Source organism: Centroberyx gerrardi, chromosome 17 (genome assembly GCF_048128805.1).
Source record: "Centroberyx gerrardi isolate f3 chromosome 17, fCenGer3.hap1.cur.20231027, whole genome shotgun sequence".
Lineage (NCBI taxonomy): Eukaryota > Metazoa > Chordata > Actinopteri > Beryciformes > Berycidae > Centroberyx > Centroberyx gerrardi.
In genome coordinates, this window is record NC_136013.1 from 5622383 (window position 1) to 5636901 (window position 14519).

At 40.2% G+C, this 14519-nt stretch overlaps 2 protein-coding genes across 2 annotated transcripts; one reads left to right on the forward strand and one right to left on the reverse strand.

The window, feature by feature from the left end:
• Positions 1–646: 646 nt before the first annotated feature.
• vti1b (vesicle transport through interaction with t-SNAREs 1B) lies at positions 647–4811 on the reverse strand. The gene is made up of 6 exons (XM_071895755.2): positions 4642–4811; positions 4449–4507; positions 3939–4136; positions 2637–2810; positions 2243–2304; positions 647–1708 (listed from the first exon to the last, which is right to left on the reverse strand). The coding sequence occupies exons 1-6, from the start codon at positions 4736–4738 to the stop codon at positions 1612–1614; spliced, it is 687 nt and encodes a 228-aa protein (XP_071751856.1). The 5' UTR covers positions 4739–4811; the 3' UTR covers positions 647–1611.
• Positions 4812–5630: 819 nt separating this feature from the next.
• Positions 5631–12234, forward strand: rdh12 (retinol dehydrogenase 12). The gene is made up of 7 exons (XM_071895746.2): positions 5631–5756; positions 6377–6495; positions 7357–7512; positions 7618–7722; positions 8529–8738; positions 9383–9572; positions 11178–12234. Exons 1-7 carry the CDS (start codon positions 5683–5685, stop codon positions 11278–11280), a joined length of 957 nt encoding a protein of 318 aa, XP_071751847.1. The 5' UTR covers positions 5631–5682; the 3' UTR covers positions 11281–12234.
• Positions 12235–14519: the final 2285 nt, after the last annotated feature.

Genomic DNA, 14519 nt, shown 5'->3' on the forward strand with positions numbered 1-14519 from the left:
CTACGTTTCCTCCTCAATATTTCCTATTTTATAGTAAAGATATAAGTGAAGAGTTTCTTTTCATAATGAGAAAGCCACCAATCTGAAATATGTGGCAGCTACTTGGACAAAATGATGGCTGCTGTTGGGATTTTTATTTAAATTGCTAGCCAGTCTTTTGCTAACAAAATAGTTACATTTTAGATGATACATTATAACCGGTTGTATTTATGAAATATTGCATAACTTACATCAGGTAACATTTTTTCCAAAGTGGAAACAAAAAAAAAAGGAAAAGAAATCACTGTTGCATCCCGGAATGCAACACTTTAGGTAAATTATGTAATTCTTTTGCTAAGCATGACTCAACAACATACCTTTAAAGACTGATAACCCGCCCCACCTGATAAGCCAGGGATGTTTTTGTACCCGACAACAGGGAGGTGTGACTTCCACGTCAGAGAAAAACAAAGGCAAGCGGCCAGTGTGCCAGAGTATCAGGAATGCTGCACCAAAAACAACCTTATCAGCTATTATTTGAGAATTAATTCCGGCGTAACAGATGCTGTTTACGCAGCACTAACATGTCCTGTACCGACGTTTGGAGATATCACAGTAAAGGTTTTTTTAACTTTGCCCTGAAAATAGATAGAAATACAGTGCAGACTCAGGTTCAGGATTAGCTTTAATACTATACAGACTATAACGTTTTGTCAGTTTTGTATTGTACAGTGATTAGGCAATATCATATTAACTGTGAAAAATATTGCATCTGTGTTACGAGTTTCCACACATTCATACCTCTCTTTGACTGGCAGATTTGGGATTCAGGTCTCAGCGCTCAGAATTGGCAGACACAAATCACAAATGATGCAAAATGTGCTCGATGCGACAATTTGGATACTACTAGGCATGAAGAAACTACAAAAATAGATTCAACTGATGCCATTTCATCATACTTAAGTATTATAAGCATAACAGCATAACATAATTGTGCTGAATGCTAATAATACAGAGTATGCATTACAATCACGATCCCAATCTGAGAATTTCATAAACCTCCCAAAACTGCTGAGGCAAAGTATTTCACGAACATTTCAGCAGTTCCGCCCCCGAAGCATCGATGTGTGTGGGAGCGTGCGGATCGTCTACTACACTCCGATCTGGATAATATCTCAGTATCTTACAAGGGAATTTGCCCTGGAGTCTGTAGCAGCCAGTGCACAAGTCCAGAAACCTCCGTCGTCCTGCAGGGCCTCGGCTCAGATGCAGCGGGACGGCAATAAAAGTCTGATATTACAGTGCAATTCTCAATGCATATGCAGTGTACAAGTTCTTTATAGTGTTTCTGTGTGTTTGGTCCACAAACAGGCTCAGCAATTCATATCAAATGAACTTCTTCTGCCCATGAAGCAGAATCTCCTCTCAGGTAAGATCCACTTTAAGCCTGAACCATCACACTGCCACGTCTCATTTGTACTCTCAGTCTGAACAAAGACAGTTGGTTCAACACAGCAGGACAGCATTACTGCAGCTGGATAGTCAGTGAAGAGAGGCGTGGAGAGAAGAGAAGAGAAGTGGGGCTTTGCCTGGTTTGCGTGGCCTGCGTTGTTTGCAGACGGCACAGGGTGCTCATTTTTTTCGAAAGAACTTGAGGTAGACCACAGCACCCAGTATGGCCAACTCCATTAAGATGATGACAGCCAGCAGCAACTTGTTCGTCATCAGCCTGCAGGACAGAAGAGACAAAAGTTAACAGTAAGAACAGGCTGAATTCACTCGTCACAATCAGAATCACTGTATTCTCCAAGTAAGGGATGATGACCGGCTCTCTGGACATTTCCATTCTTATTACACAGCCTCTTACCGCAGACATTAATCATTTGGCATGAAATATTGATTTGTAATGTGATTTCTTTTAGCTTGTAATTATTTTACGAGCCGTCTCCAGAAACCAAGGAGTAAAGTCTTTTTCGCATAAGGTGTCACCAGTTAATTTGAGTAGAAATCAACAAAATCCACCGGACTTCTCGACTGAAGAGTGATACGATTAGATTTGAAACAGCGGACAGACTTCAGAATGCATTCATTGGCCAATCAGAGTTGGTTATTCAACAAAGCCATGTGTTAGTGTAATTAAAGTACAAGAATGTGACTTGTTGACGTTGCTGGAGACGGATATCAACAAGTTACACAGGAGTACATTGAACTTGCAAAAAGAATTGAATGGAAAAGTATAAACCTAATCAGAAGTAGCACTTACCTGCGTGACATGGCCCGGAGGATTTTACGACTTCGACTGAGGTTCTCTCCAGTATTGACCAACTGCAGAATAACGAAAGACAGAGAGATAGAGAGAGATAAGACAAAACTGTGGTCTTACAAAACCAAACCATGTAGTCATTTTAATTATTTACAATCTGAAAAAGCAGTGAAATTGACCTAATACAAACCCAACCAATCTTCTTCACATTGACCCAAACCTGACCTGTACCAAAGTGTTTTTCCCCCACACTAGGTATAACTGCTCGGCTATTTTCGGAAAAAACGCTCTCAACTCAAGTGGCCTAAATATCTAAAAATGTTCCCAGAATCCATTCAGGTTGATCAAGCATCACCAGTCTCATCCCATAGAGTAACCGCCGTTCACAGCTCACTCTGTTTCTGGTGCGGTCCAGCTGCTCCCGCTGCTCTCCCAGCTCCTCGATGACGTCTGTGCCGATCTGGTCCGTCTCGGCGGCGATGCGTTGGCTCCGCTCGATGCTCTGCGTGGCGTTGTTCAGAGACTCGGTGCCCTGCAGCAGCAAGGCCCTCTGGGACTGCAAGTGTGTCTGCATAGGTGAGGTCAAAATGACGAATCATACCAAGGTAAATAACACTTGTAAGAAAGCGGCTGATATTCTTTTTGTGCATTTACATTTAAATGAAGAAATCCACCAGCAGGTACTTTTCACTGCTGTATATCATCAATCTGTGATGCTCAATACATTTACAGGAGTTATTTTGTGATTGGAATTAACTTTTTTGTTATACCCACTTTCCCTCAACCTGCCTCGTCTACTTCTACTTCAGTTAGAGATTTCCTACATTTCCCAGAATGCCTTTTGGCAACCACAGGGAACGGTTATGATCTTGTTGCTTTCAGTCAAAGGCAGGTGTATGGGCATATACAGGAAATATCACTAGCTAGCCAACTAGTTTGTGAACATTGGGGTGTGTCTATGATTTCAGCCTTACTCAACATGCAACATGTCTTGTGGCTGCATTGCATTCTGGTCTATTGAGGCTACTGTCAGTGGTCTCTCTGCCTCTTCTACGATGGATTTTTCCCTGTATGATTGTTGAACTTCAGTGCAAAATGGCGGCTCTAGAAAGAAGCCCTCGCTCTTTGATTCTGAGGGACTGACACCAAAACCTGACGGTTACTGTTGATGTTTTAGATAGCTGAAAATGTTTCTGCTTTTAAACTCCATTGTAGCTGCATTGCAAATAAGTAGATTTTATGCCACATCATCTACATTTGGCCAGTTATCAATGGGAATGAGAAAACTGCTTGTACGTACATCACCAATAGCTGTTTTTTAAACAGTGTTTAAGTGTTTTAGAGTGGAATTTTCCTTCAAAGCTTTTAGCTGAATCTTATCCAGAGTGATCACCATTACAAGCAACAGTAAGGATTACAAGGGTCAGTGAATCCCAGACATTAGATCAGTAACAAATATCTGTGTCCTGGGTCAGCTGGCAACTCTCACTGGGGCTACAGCATGCCCAGAACGAATTTATAACATATCAATGAAATCCATTCAAGTGGAGTACTTCATAAAGTTCAAAAACATGTATCTGACATGTATCTTTCATTGACAAAATCGCATTAAACCCAGCATATACAGTATGTCAGTAATGTGTGAATATATTGGTAAATAAGGCCTTGCGATGACACTTCACTGCCCCACACTCACACTGTGTTGATTCTGTGATGAGTAGATGCCATGATGGCCTCCTTCCACTGGCCGGGGAGAGGAGCCGAAGCCTGGGTCGGAGGTTTTCATGTCCCTCTGCAGCTTGCCCAGGTCCCGGCGGTACAGGCGCAGCTTTGTGGCCATGGCACCTCGGTAGGCGGAGGGAGCAGTGCGCAACTCTTGATCCATGCCTTGTAGCTGCAGAGGGGACAACAAGAAAACTTGAATTATGTAATGAAGCCATGTCACTTGAGGGAAGTGTTTATGTAATAGGAAACATGTTACTGCTAGGCTTTCCCATTCAGGGGAGAAGTGACACAATAACCAGCAGAGGAAGTGACTGATACATAGTGATATCTATAACTGTCAAAACAAGTTCACTGCATTGCCCAAGAGCAGAGTGGGTAATAAAGGTAATAAAACGCAGATGACGTCACAGCTCGTCGTTTAAGTTCATTATAACGGTCGTCCTCATCCCCCAAAACAAACACAGCCGAGACAGCAGCTCACCACTTCCTCAGCCTCCCCCTGCCTTTCATCGAAGACTCTGATCAGCCTCTTCTTCTCTTCTGCAGATGTGAGAGCACAAAGTGTTAGTCATGCTACACACAAAACATCTTCTGAAATGCCTGTTACGTTGTTTAGCTAGATAATAAGTTAGCTAGCTTAACGTTAGCCGCTACTACTAAGATCAAGTGTTTACCTCCGTTGCATTTCAGAGCCCGTTCTGGCATTAGCCTGATCTCGTCATACAGTGACTTGTATATTTCGTGCAACTTCTCAAATTCTTCTGATGACATTTTGAATTGACTGTAGCTCAGCCGTTTGATTCTTGAGAAGTTAGGCTGCTTTCTGTCGCAAAAGGCTGTAGTGATACAACCGCTACTGTAAGTTAGTCCAGTTGTTGTTCACGGAAGTATAATATTTATTCGTTGTGTTGATAATCAGATCCTCGGGACTCTTCCGCATGCTGGTCCTCGTGATCAAGTCAGCTGTTGATGCCTGGAGAACGGGATCAAAAAATCAAAGCGTTTTTAAATCAAATGCACCCATATTTTGCTGTATCAAACATTAAAATTAATTATGACATATTTAAAATTCCTCTTCTAAATATAACCATCAAAATAAAGATAAATAATGTTTAAAATAATTCAAGGACCTCTGTAGTGACCATTTTAAACAGGCACTAAGTAGACAGCTTTCACTGGCGCCTTTTGGTAAATGTAGGTTTGCCAACATCTGAACAAAAAAAATGTTTCTCTAGTGTTTAAGGACACAGTCAAACGTTTTTACAATAAAACTGATGTTATTCATACGTCAAATCCATAAATGTATAAAGAATATACGTCAATTCGATCCCTTAAAAACTGATTTAATTCGTTTTCCTGGAATAATATGCTTTCCATACTATAATGAATTCATTTTAATTATTCAGTGATGGTCTACTATTTGTAAAACATTTGAACGACAGATAAATTGATGAATAAATAAAAAGAGGCAATGTCAGCGTAAATGGGCGTAATGTTAATGTAAAATAATAAAGCACATAAAGATAAAATAAAGCAGTGACCCTCAGTGCTCCACTAGCCTGTCTGCAGAAACTACAATCCCATGATTCCGTGCGCGTATCAGTGACACCCGCTACGAGCTCCACTCCTTTCTGCTTTGACATCAGCTGTTCTGCCTACAGAACAGTGGCAGCCTACTGGAAGAGAGCGAGAGAGAGGCGCAAATCCGTGTCACAATGGTGCTTTTATTAATTGTCGCAGGCCTCGGAGTAGTGTCATTATTGGTGATTTTATTTGCACCCCATATAAGGTAAGCAGCGGCATGTAATCGATAGGCTACACTCTAATCATTCATGTGTGAATCCAGAATGATTACAATGCATCGCGGATGAAAGACAGTTTGAGATGTACTTGCTTGGCAGGACAGTGGAGGATGCAATTATTATAATGAGGTCAATTTGCATTTGCTGTTTCCCTTTCACTTCACTGACCGTCACGTGAAGGTGTTCTTAAAATCAATTCTTCAATATAACGCTGATTGATTCTCTCAAGATAAAAACCAATTAAAGAAAATTGCGAGGCTTGAGTTTTGCACAGAGATGAACCGGCTGTCCTCCCCATCTGAGAGGCGCAGGCCTATCAGGAGGCTGAGCGTGGGCGGAGTTATATTTGTATGCATTATTCCGCTGAGCGATTGGTTATGAGGCGACCCCGCTCCGTGGCGTGGGTCGTACGACTTGACGTCCAGGGCCTAATCATTATCTAAGTTGTGAATAATGAACCCTGGGTGTCCATATGTGCGGCTTGATGAGCACATCACTTACATTGACTGCAGAAGTAGGCTGTTAGTCGTTCAGATGAAGCTGTGTCTGCGGCAATTCATGAGACAGTTCCTCTGATATTAACCAGTGCTCATTGATTCTCTAACAGAAAGTATGCAGCCGGAGCAGTGTGTAAGTCTGTGGCTCGGCTGGATGGGAAGACAGTCCTCATCACTGGAGCCAACACGGGGATCGGGAAGGAAACGGCGTTGGATCTGGCGATAAGAGGTGACCATACCTCTCCGCTCACACAACCTCATAGAAAACAGAGATCTTGGCTGCTGAATCTTACCAAAGAGCCACTAAATCATCATGTGTCATATCCTACATACATGAAGACACAGGAACATTTGATACATCTGTTGCCTGAGTGCTGTGGCGTTGACCTTTGCACTCTGTGCTGGTGGCTGCTTGTGATGTTGGTGACCTGGAGTTGAATCAATATTGTTGCCCTCAGTAGAAGTGACTCTGGATAAGAGTGTCCGCTAAAATGAAATGTAAAGTGTCACTTTACAATTAAAAAGCTAGTTAAAAAGACAATATCAAAACGACTCAAACACGTTTCTGTGGCATTCAACAGGGAGCAGCGCACCAACCTGCATGAAGAACAAAGGAGCATGAAAGACGTTCCTTCATGCAGTTTTGGTGTGCTGCTCCCGCATGACAGCTACAGCAAGACCAAACACTTTGGAGTCGTTTTTCAAAGATCATTCTTTTGGGCTGTTTTGCCTTTATTAGATCGTTCAAAGTAGAGAGAGACAGGAAAGATTTGGAGAGAGAGAGGGATGACATGCGACTACGGTCCTGGTCCGGATTCAAACTCAGGATGTCACATTACATGGTACGCGCCTTGGACCACTGATCCACCAGGACGCCCCTTTGGAGTTGTTTTTAATATTTTCTTTTGATGAAATAAAGGCTTTAAAAATGTTTTGCTTGGCGATTGCCTTGGAACACATTCCCTTGTCATTAAGCAACAACCACAAACCCAGTAGAAGCACTCTCTATCCTCTCTTCTTTGAATTACTGTAATTACTATTTCTGTTCAAAGGATGAAAGTGTTGCTGATTTTTTTTTTTTTTTTTACAGGCGCGCGGGTGATCATGGCGTGCCGAGACGTGGACAAGGGCGAGGAGGCAGCAGCCAGTATCTGTGCCGTCTACCCCAAAGCACAAGTGGAGGTTCGAGAGCTGGACCTGGCAGACACCTGCTCCATACGAGCCTTCGCACAGAAGTTTCTAAGAGGTGAGCAGGCAGGACCTCACATCACCCCCCGAGCCCTGCTTTGTTCTTCTATAACAGGTATTATAGTTACCATGTTTGTTTTGTTGCTCTGTTTCTCTTCCTCAGAGGTCAACCATCTTCATATTCTTATCAACAACGCCGGGGTGATGATGTGTCCCTACATGAAAACCATCGATGGCTTTGAGATACAGATTGGAGTCAATCACTTGGGTAAGACTTTACTGAAATCTACTGGGAGCAATAGAGCAACACTGGACATTAAACAGGACTGGAACCCTGTAGAGGAGTGACTGAGTGACCAACTGACTCATTGATTAACATTTTCAATATATTGTTTCATGCAAACTAGAATTGATCAGCCTAATTAAGTAAGAATGACTGTTTTCAAGGCTACTAAACCTAGTGACTTGTGGTGTTTTATCCAGTCTACAATCTATCCAGTCTACATATAGTAATTTTGCCAGTAGCTTTAGAAACACATTTCTTAACCATAATTTTAATTTTCCCTCAATCCACCTTTGGGTCCTGATCCACTCATGAAAAAGGCCGCTTTACATTTATGGTTTACCCACATTTTCTTCACCATTACATGAGGTGCAATGACTGATCATCTACTAAGACAAAAAACAATCAATATGAAGAAAAACCTAAGATTTTTGGAATAGTTTTAATCTTTATTTTCACTCACATCAGTCTGATGCTACTTACTCTAACATATACTATACATTTCTATAATTAAGATTCATATCAGCTTCAAAAGGTGCAGAAACTCTCTATTTCACAATTAAAAAGCTAGGTAAACTGAGTTGAAGTAGGTTTACACTCCACTAAATCGCACTGCTCACCCAGAAGGTACTGAAGGTACAAAGTAGTAAAATAAATGTGAAATTACCAAGATTATTTTTTAATTGAAGTCTTATTTTACAGTCAAGATTGAGACCATGATTAATAGTCAACCGAATAATGAACTGATAATGACCGAAGCTCCGACTGTGTGTGTTCCTCACCTCTGGCAGGCCACTTCCTGCTGACGTCCCTCCTGATTGGTCTGCTGAAGCGCAGCGCGCCGGCCCGCGTCGTCGTCGTCTCCTCTCTGGCACACAACTTCGGCTGGATCCGTTTCCACGACCTGCAGAGCCAGGGCAGCTACAACAGCGGACTAGCATACTGCCAGAGCAAGCTGGCAAATGTGCTCTTTGCCAGGGAGCTGGCCCGCAGACTCAAAGGTACACACACACACACACACACACACACACTGCACGAGGGGAAGTACAGATGACCTGCTCTGCCCTGGCAAACAGAGTAGTAACAGAGAGAGGATTAGTGCATTGTGCAGGAGTGGAGAGGAGATAAAGAGCAACAACAACTGGTCCTATCCGGTCATTTTTCAACAGTTTTGGTGTTTTAACACCATTTAGTGCACAGAAGTTTTTAGTTTTTTTGTGTAATTCAAGGGTTTCATGCCAAAATGTTTTGCATATTTATGCAATACTTATTATTAATTGCTCAATATTAAAATAAAAATGCAGATACATGCTGTACAATGTCCCTATTTTGTAAGGAAAGGTCTTTAGATAAAGTAGGTAGTAACATAATATTCCACAATGAGTTTTACTTTAATTCCAGCAATCATTTGGTATTTTTGGAGTGAAACTCTCCAGAAGAAGCAAAAGAGAGTCACAAAAAAGGACTTCCTCACAACTTTTGCTCAGTTGAAATAACATACTAATATAATACCATGTGATTACAAAAAGATTTTGGTATTCCACTATTATTACACATACGTAACAATGTATTTTCCCAATATCCAGGCTCACACTGTGGATTAGACAGAGGTGACTGACCTCCCCGCTGTCTGTTGCCTCGGCAGGTTCCAGTGTGACGGTGAACTCGGTCCACCCGGGGACGGTGAACTCGGAGCTGACCAGACACTCGACCCTCATGACGATATTTTTCACCGTCTTCTCCATGTTCCTGAAAACCCCGCGGGAGGGAGCACAGACAACCATCTACTGCGCCGTGGCCGAGGAGCTGCACTCCATCTCTGGGAAACACTTCAGGTAGATGACAGATGATTACGTGATTCATTAGATTCACCTCAAAGACCTGGGAGACTTTTTTTTGTGTGTGTTGAATATAGTGTTGAAAGTGTTGAACCTAGAGTTGAAATGTCAGGTTCTAAATTTCCCAGTCATTTTTCTCATAGGGGATTTAATTATTACCCATAATGTTTAAACAGTGTAAGGTAGACTTCTCATGAACTATCAGATTGTCAAACAGCTATAAGTATACACAGCCCAAAAGTCAAAAGTCAGTCAAAAGTTTGGAGACACCTTGCCTTTTCTAAATTTAAAGTACTATTCTCTGTTGTTTTCAATGAAGAAGTAAGGAAGAAAATGCTGTGTTAAATCTTAACATAAAATATCTATTTACTAATATTTTGGATATACAGTATGTATCAGCTTCATGTTCATCGAAGTGTCTTCTTTGGTCTTTTAGGGTTTTTTTTTAATGAACGTATAGTTTGTCACAAATATTTACATATATGATTTTTTTGTCAATCTAAACCCAGTTAGTCTTTAATGGGATTAAATTATTTCAAACATACAAAGAAAACATGCTGATTTATTACAAATTTGAAAAGCTAGGTGTCCCCAAACTTTTGCTGGGCAGTGTATGTTCCTGTAGCAGCCACTCAATCTGATTTCAACTGGTTAAGAAATCATGTGTTGTTCCTGAGTTCCTTGTGAAATACGACACTACCCACAAGGTTTAGCAAGTTCCCACCAACTGGAGATGTTACTGTTACCATGGAAACGCTACCCGCTCCAAAGTTGCGCCTCGTGGGTCGCCAGATCAGAGCGAAGTAACGTTAGTCAGCTAGCGACCTGTAGCGATGGTTGGCTCTGATCCTCCGTGGTTTTACTGCCAGACATGAAGTCTGTTTTTAAGGATGAGGAGAAGAGTGTGAACAGGGGCAAAAATCATTACAAATCAGTTATCACTATTGTATTGTTATATAATTTAGTATCACTGTTGAAAATGAGGGAAAGGGAATCAATGTCAGTTGCAACGCTGTTTTGGATGAGGAGTTCATTCCCTCTTAAAAAAACATAATATACAGTCTTGTACCGTTGCCTTTTTTCATTTTTCCATATACATTTTCTTTCTGAATTTATTGTTATGAGCTCATGATTCAACTGGTAGCTGATTGGTTCCGTTCAAAGCTTAAAACTCTTTATATTGGGATTTTCTGAAATGGAAAAAATGAATGAGAAATGTACATTCAGCTCTATCTGTTTTATCTGTTGTCATGGTTGCTGTAGCTTTGCCCCTTGCCCTCCTTACTGCTGGTTGCTTGTAATGTTGGCTATCTAGGAATTTAAGCTGTTGCACTCATTGTAAGATGTCATGGATAAGAGCGACTGATGTAGCAGTCGCTCTTAAACGTATCCAAGTTCCTGTTTTATAAAATCAAGCATATCTTCAGGGATTCAAATGAAACCAGTGCTTCGTTCTTGCCCAGGTCAGAGAGATGAATTATGACAACACACCTGACAAACATACACAAGTCAAAACAGAAATGACTTGCATGACCGCACCCAGAGTGATTTCCACACCTCCATCAGCCTTTATGTAAGAGCCTTCCTCCCTCTGTTTTTCAGCGACTGCGCCCCCGCCTTCGTCGCCCCACAGGGGAGGAGCGAGGAGACGGCGAGGAGGCTGTGGGACGCCAGCTGTGAGCTGCTTGGTATCGAGTGGGACTGATTCAACTTTTTAACCGCCATCTATCTCATCGATCTATCTCAGTTCTCGGAGGAGTCCTTATCCTTTTCGGTTATTATCCATTTCATTTGTTTCATTATGGTTTTCATGTACTTTGAGCGTTTCTTACCTAATGAGATTTCAGCAGTCAGGTTATAATGTAAGAGGTAACCATAATGTGAAGTTGCTCTTTTTGTGTACTAATGCAGTAATTACATTATAATAACTTGAGTATTTTGGTATTCCACAACTGGACCTTTCAGCAGTTCCTCAAACCAAAACCACTCAACTGTATTATTATGTATCACAAATACTTTGTTATATATTTTTGTGGCACAATGTGAATACAGTGTAGGCAAAAAAGCAACTTAATGTATTGTAATGCTGTAGGATACTGTGAAGGGTCAAGCCAGGGTAAATGACCAGCCTCTTTATAGAATTTGTGTTTTTCGATTTCTCCTTCAGTTACTCCAGAATTTGCAAGTAAATTGCTTGATTTTTGTGCCAGCTTTTCTGAAAAATTGTATTGAGTATTTACAATATTTCTAGTTTGATGAAAATTAGCAAAGCATCAAAGGTTACTGTCAATTTGTGCCATGATTACAGAGTCTATTGCTTAAATTGCAAAAAAAAAATGTGAGAGTTGCCAATTTTAAACAAGTCTTAGTCCAAATCACAAGCCTTTGCAATATTTCCAGAGGAATGTTACATTTGCATTCCCAAAAACTGCACATTCCTGGAGGAATTACTCTTTTACGATTTCAAGGTTTCCCTCATTTATGTTTCCTTCTCAGCATTCACCACAAGCAAGGTTGCCAAGAGTTTACAGATATTGGTGTTTTATACAAAAGTGAAACATGCCTTTTACTATACTTAATTCATGTTAAGAGTTGAATGTTTACATTTGATGTAAATAAATCGAAATATTACTACAAGTCGGCTTGTAATCATCCTTTCAAGTACTAGTTAGAGATCATCCAAACACAGTCAGCAGCGTAAGAACTGGATTACTATAGACTAAAGTTGATCTTTCTTTGCCGTTTGCTGCTCTTACAGTGCAGTGTGGATTTCATATTTAAAGATGAAATAAGAGGCAAAAGAACCGGCTGCCACCATGTTAAACCATGTGAACACCAGCAAAAACCAACTCACTGTTCACTGCTTAATGCGCAATACTTAAACCACTGACTGTATATTTATACACTAACAGACAGAAATGGATCTTCTTAATCATGGAAATGTTGACTCAAAGTTGAATCAACAACACAACATGTACATTCATACATAATCTAAATCTCACCATCTCAATAAACTGGAAAGCATCACCCTCAATATTCCATTATTTGGGTATTACATGTTTTTTTATTTCGTTTTCTTTTTATTTTACAAGGGATGGAGAAATCAGTTATAATTCAAAACTCTTAAGTCTCAGCAACATCAAAGCAGTTACGTTATTCCATATTTTACACTTTTTTCCCCAAAGACATTTTTTATTTTAAACTCGCTAAGTATAAAGTGCGGCAGTGATGAGACAACAGTCCAAGTTAAGGAGGATCAGAGTGCAAGAATGTCATATGGGCGTATCTCAATAGTCTAAAATGGCTTCTTTTCGTCTCTTGCCCATCATCACTCGGTGTGTACAGGAAGAAATCTGTGAGATATTTTCAACCTCTGTGTCCTCTGTCTGCTGCAGCCGGAGGGAACGAGCCAAAGGAGCATTTCTACATTTTTGAAATGCACACAATAGCCAACCTACAGCTTATGTAATGCAAGCATACCTCTGATCATGTGACCAGACGCTCTGAAGGACCCTGCTCTCCAACTGCAACATGACACACGTCTTCTGTCCTTGAAAAGGCAGCTGCAGTAACACGGTGATTGTCATGTAAACGAACAAAAACTACTTAGCATAACCTAGAAAATATGTTGGATGGTGACAACAACACCTTTCTGGGTAACACTTTACAATGGCCTTATCCCAGTGTATTAACCTGTGTATGAACCTATGGAAAAGTATTGTAAGTACACAATATTACTGTGTGGATACTAGTGCTGAAACGATTAGTCAATTAATCGATAAGACTTTTGATAATCGATTAATCGTTTTAGTCATTTATCACGTAAAAATACCAAACATTTGCTGGTTAGAGCTTCACAAATGCTAAGATTTGCCGATTTTCTCTGTTTCATATCATTATAAAATGAATACTTTGGGGTTTTTTTGGCTGCTGGTCGGACTAAGTAAGCAAGTTTAAGACGTCACTTTGACATTTTATAGATGAAATGATTAATCGAAAAGAATAATCGATATATAGAAATCTCCCTAATAGATAATGTACTTTTACAAAAGTGTTCCAGCATCTGACATAAGCAGTGCTGAATTTATAGTCTTTACTGAATCAATGTTATGCTGTGCCTCATTGAGCACTAATGTGATATAATATAACGGTTATGATATATGACGTAATGCTGGATTATTTGCCAACAGAAAAAGGTTAGTACGCTTCCTCTAAAATGCCACTAAAATGTTAGTAGCTTAGTCCATTGGTTAGTACACAGGTTAATATAATGGAATAAGGCCATTGTGAATTAAAGTGTGATCCGTTTTTGCTTTTATCTTCTTTTGACCAGGTTGTAGGTTTGTGAAATTAACAGGCAATACCAGAAATCCACATCAAAATACAACAATATGACAAAAATTAAATCCCTTTTTGAGACATCATATACTGTATGTGTTTGTCCACCATTACAGATGCACAAGCTGATTTAGTTTACATTTAGTTCACATCTCCTATGGGAACAAAGTAGTGAGAAATAGCATGATATACCCATCCTGAACAGACAAGAGACAACAACAATTACTAGAGATGATTTTCTTGATCATGACTTCAAATTTAAATAACGTTTGAATAAATCCAGCTCCTGGCTCCAAACCAGGGTCCCTTTCTGCATCCAAATTACAACTTTTTTAGTTATTTTTTTACATTTTTCATATTATCTTAAATGCCCTTTCAGTATTGCAAATAGCGTTTGATATTAATTTCCCTTACTAAAAGGGAGCATAAGCTGAAGAGATGGTCAGGAAATGTGCTATATAATGGAAGGTAAAACAGACAGGTAAACAGCATCATCAAGAACACAAAATGGATTCAAAATTTTCAGTTTCGTAAAAGGTTTGACCGTGTACCATTATTTTCTTGCTGGGGTGACATCTTTGTAGTTTCACAGCTCTTTATATTTTC

Bases quoted from the DNA above. Each gene is read 5' to 3' on its own strand.
- vti1b (XM_071895755.2), bottom strand. From the start codon at position 4,738: ATGTCATCAGAAGAATTTGAGAAGTTGCACGAAATATACAAGTCACTG. The intron at 2,305-2,636 runs GTGAGCTGTGAA...GTTATTCTGCAG, and splicing joins TGGACCGCACCAGAAACAGA to TTGGTCAATACTGGAGAGAA. The intron at 1,709-2,242 runs GTAAGTGCTACT...TCTGTCCTGCAG, and splicing joins CTCCGGGCCATGTCACGCAG to GCTGATGACGAACAAGTTGC.
- rdh12 (XM_071895746.2), top strand. From the start codon at position 5,683: ATGGTGCTTTTATTAATTGTCGCAGGCCTCGGAGTAGTGTCATTATTG. The intron at 5,757-6,376 runs GTAAGCAGCGGC...ATTCTCTAACAG, and splicing joins TTATTTGCACCCCATATAAG to AAAGTATGCAGCCGGAGCAG. The intron at 7,723-8,528 runs GTAAGACTTTAC...CACCTCTGGCAG, and splicing joins GATTGGAGTCAATCACTTGG to GCCACTTCCTGCTGACGTCC.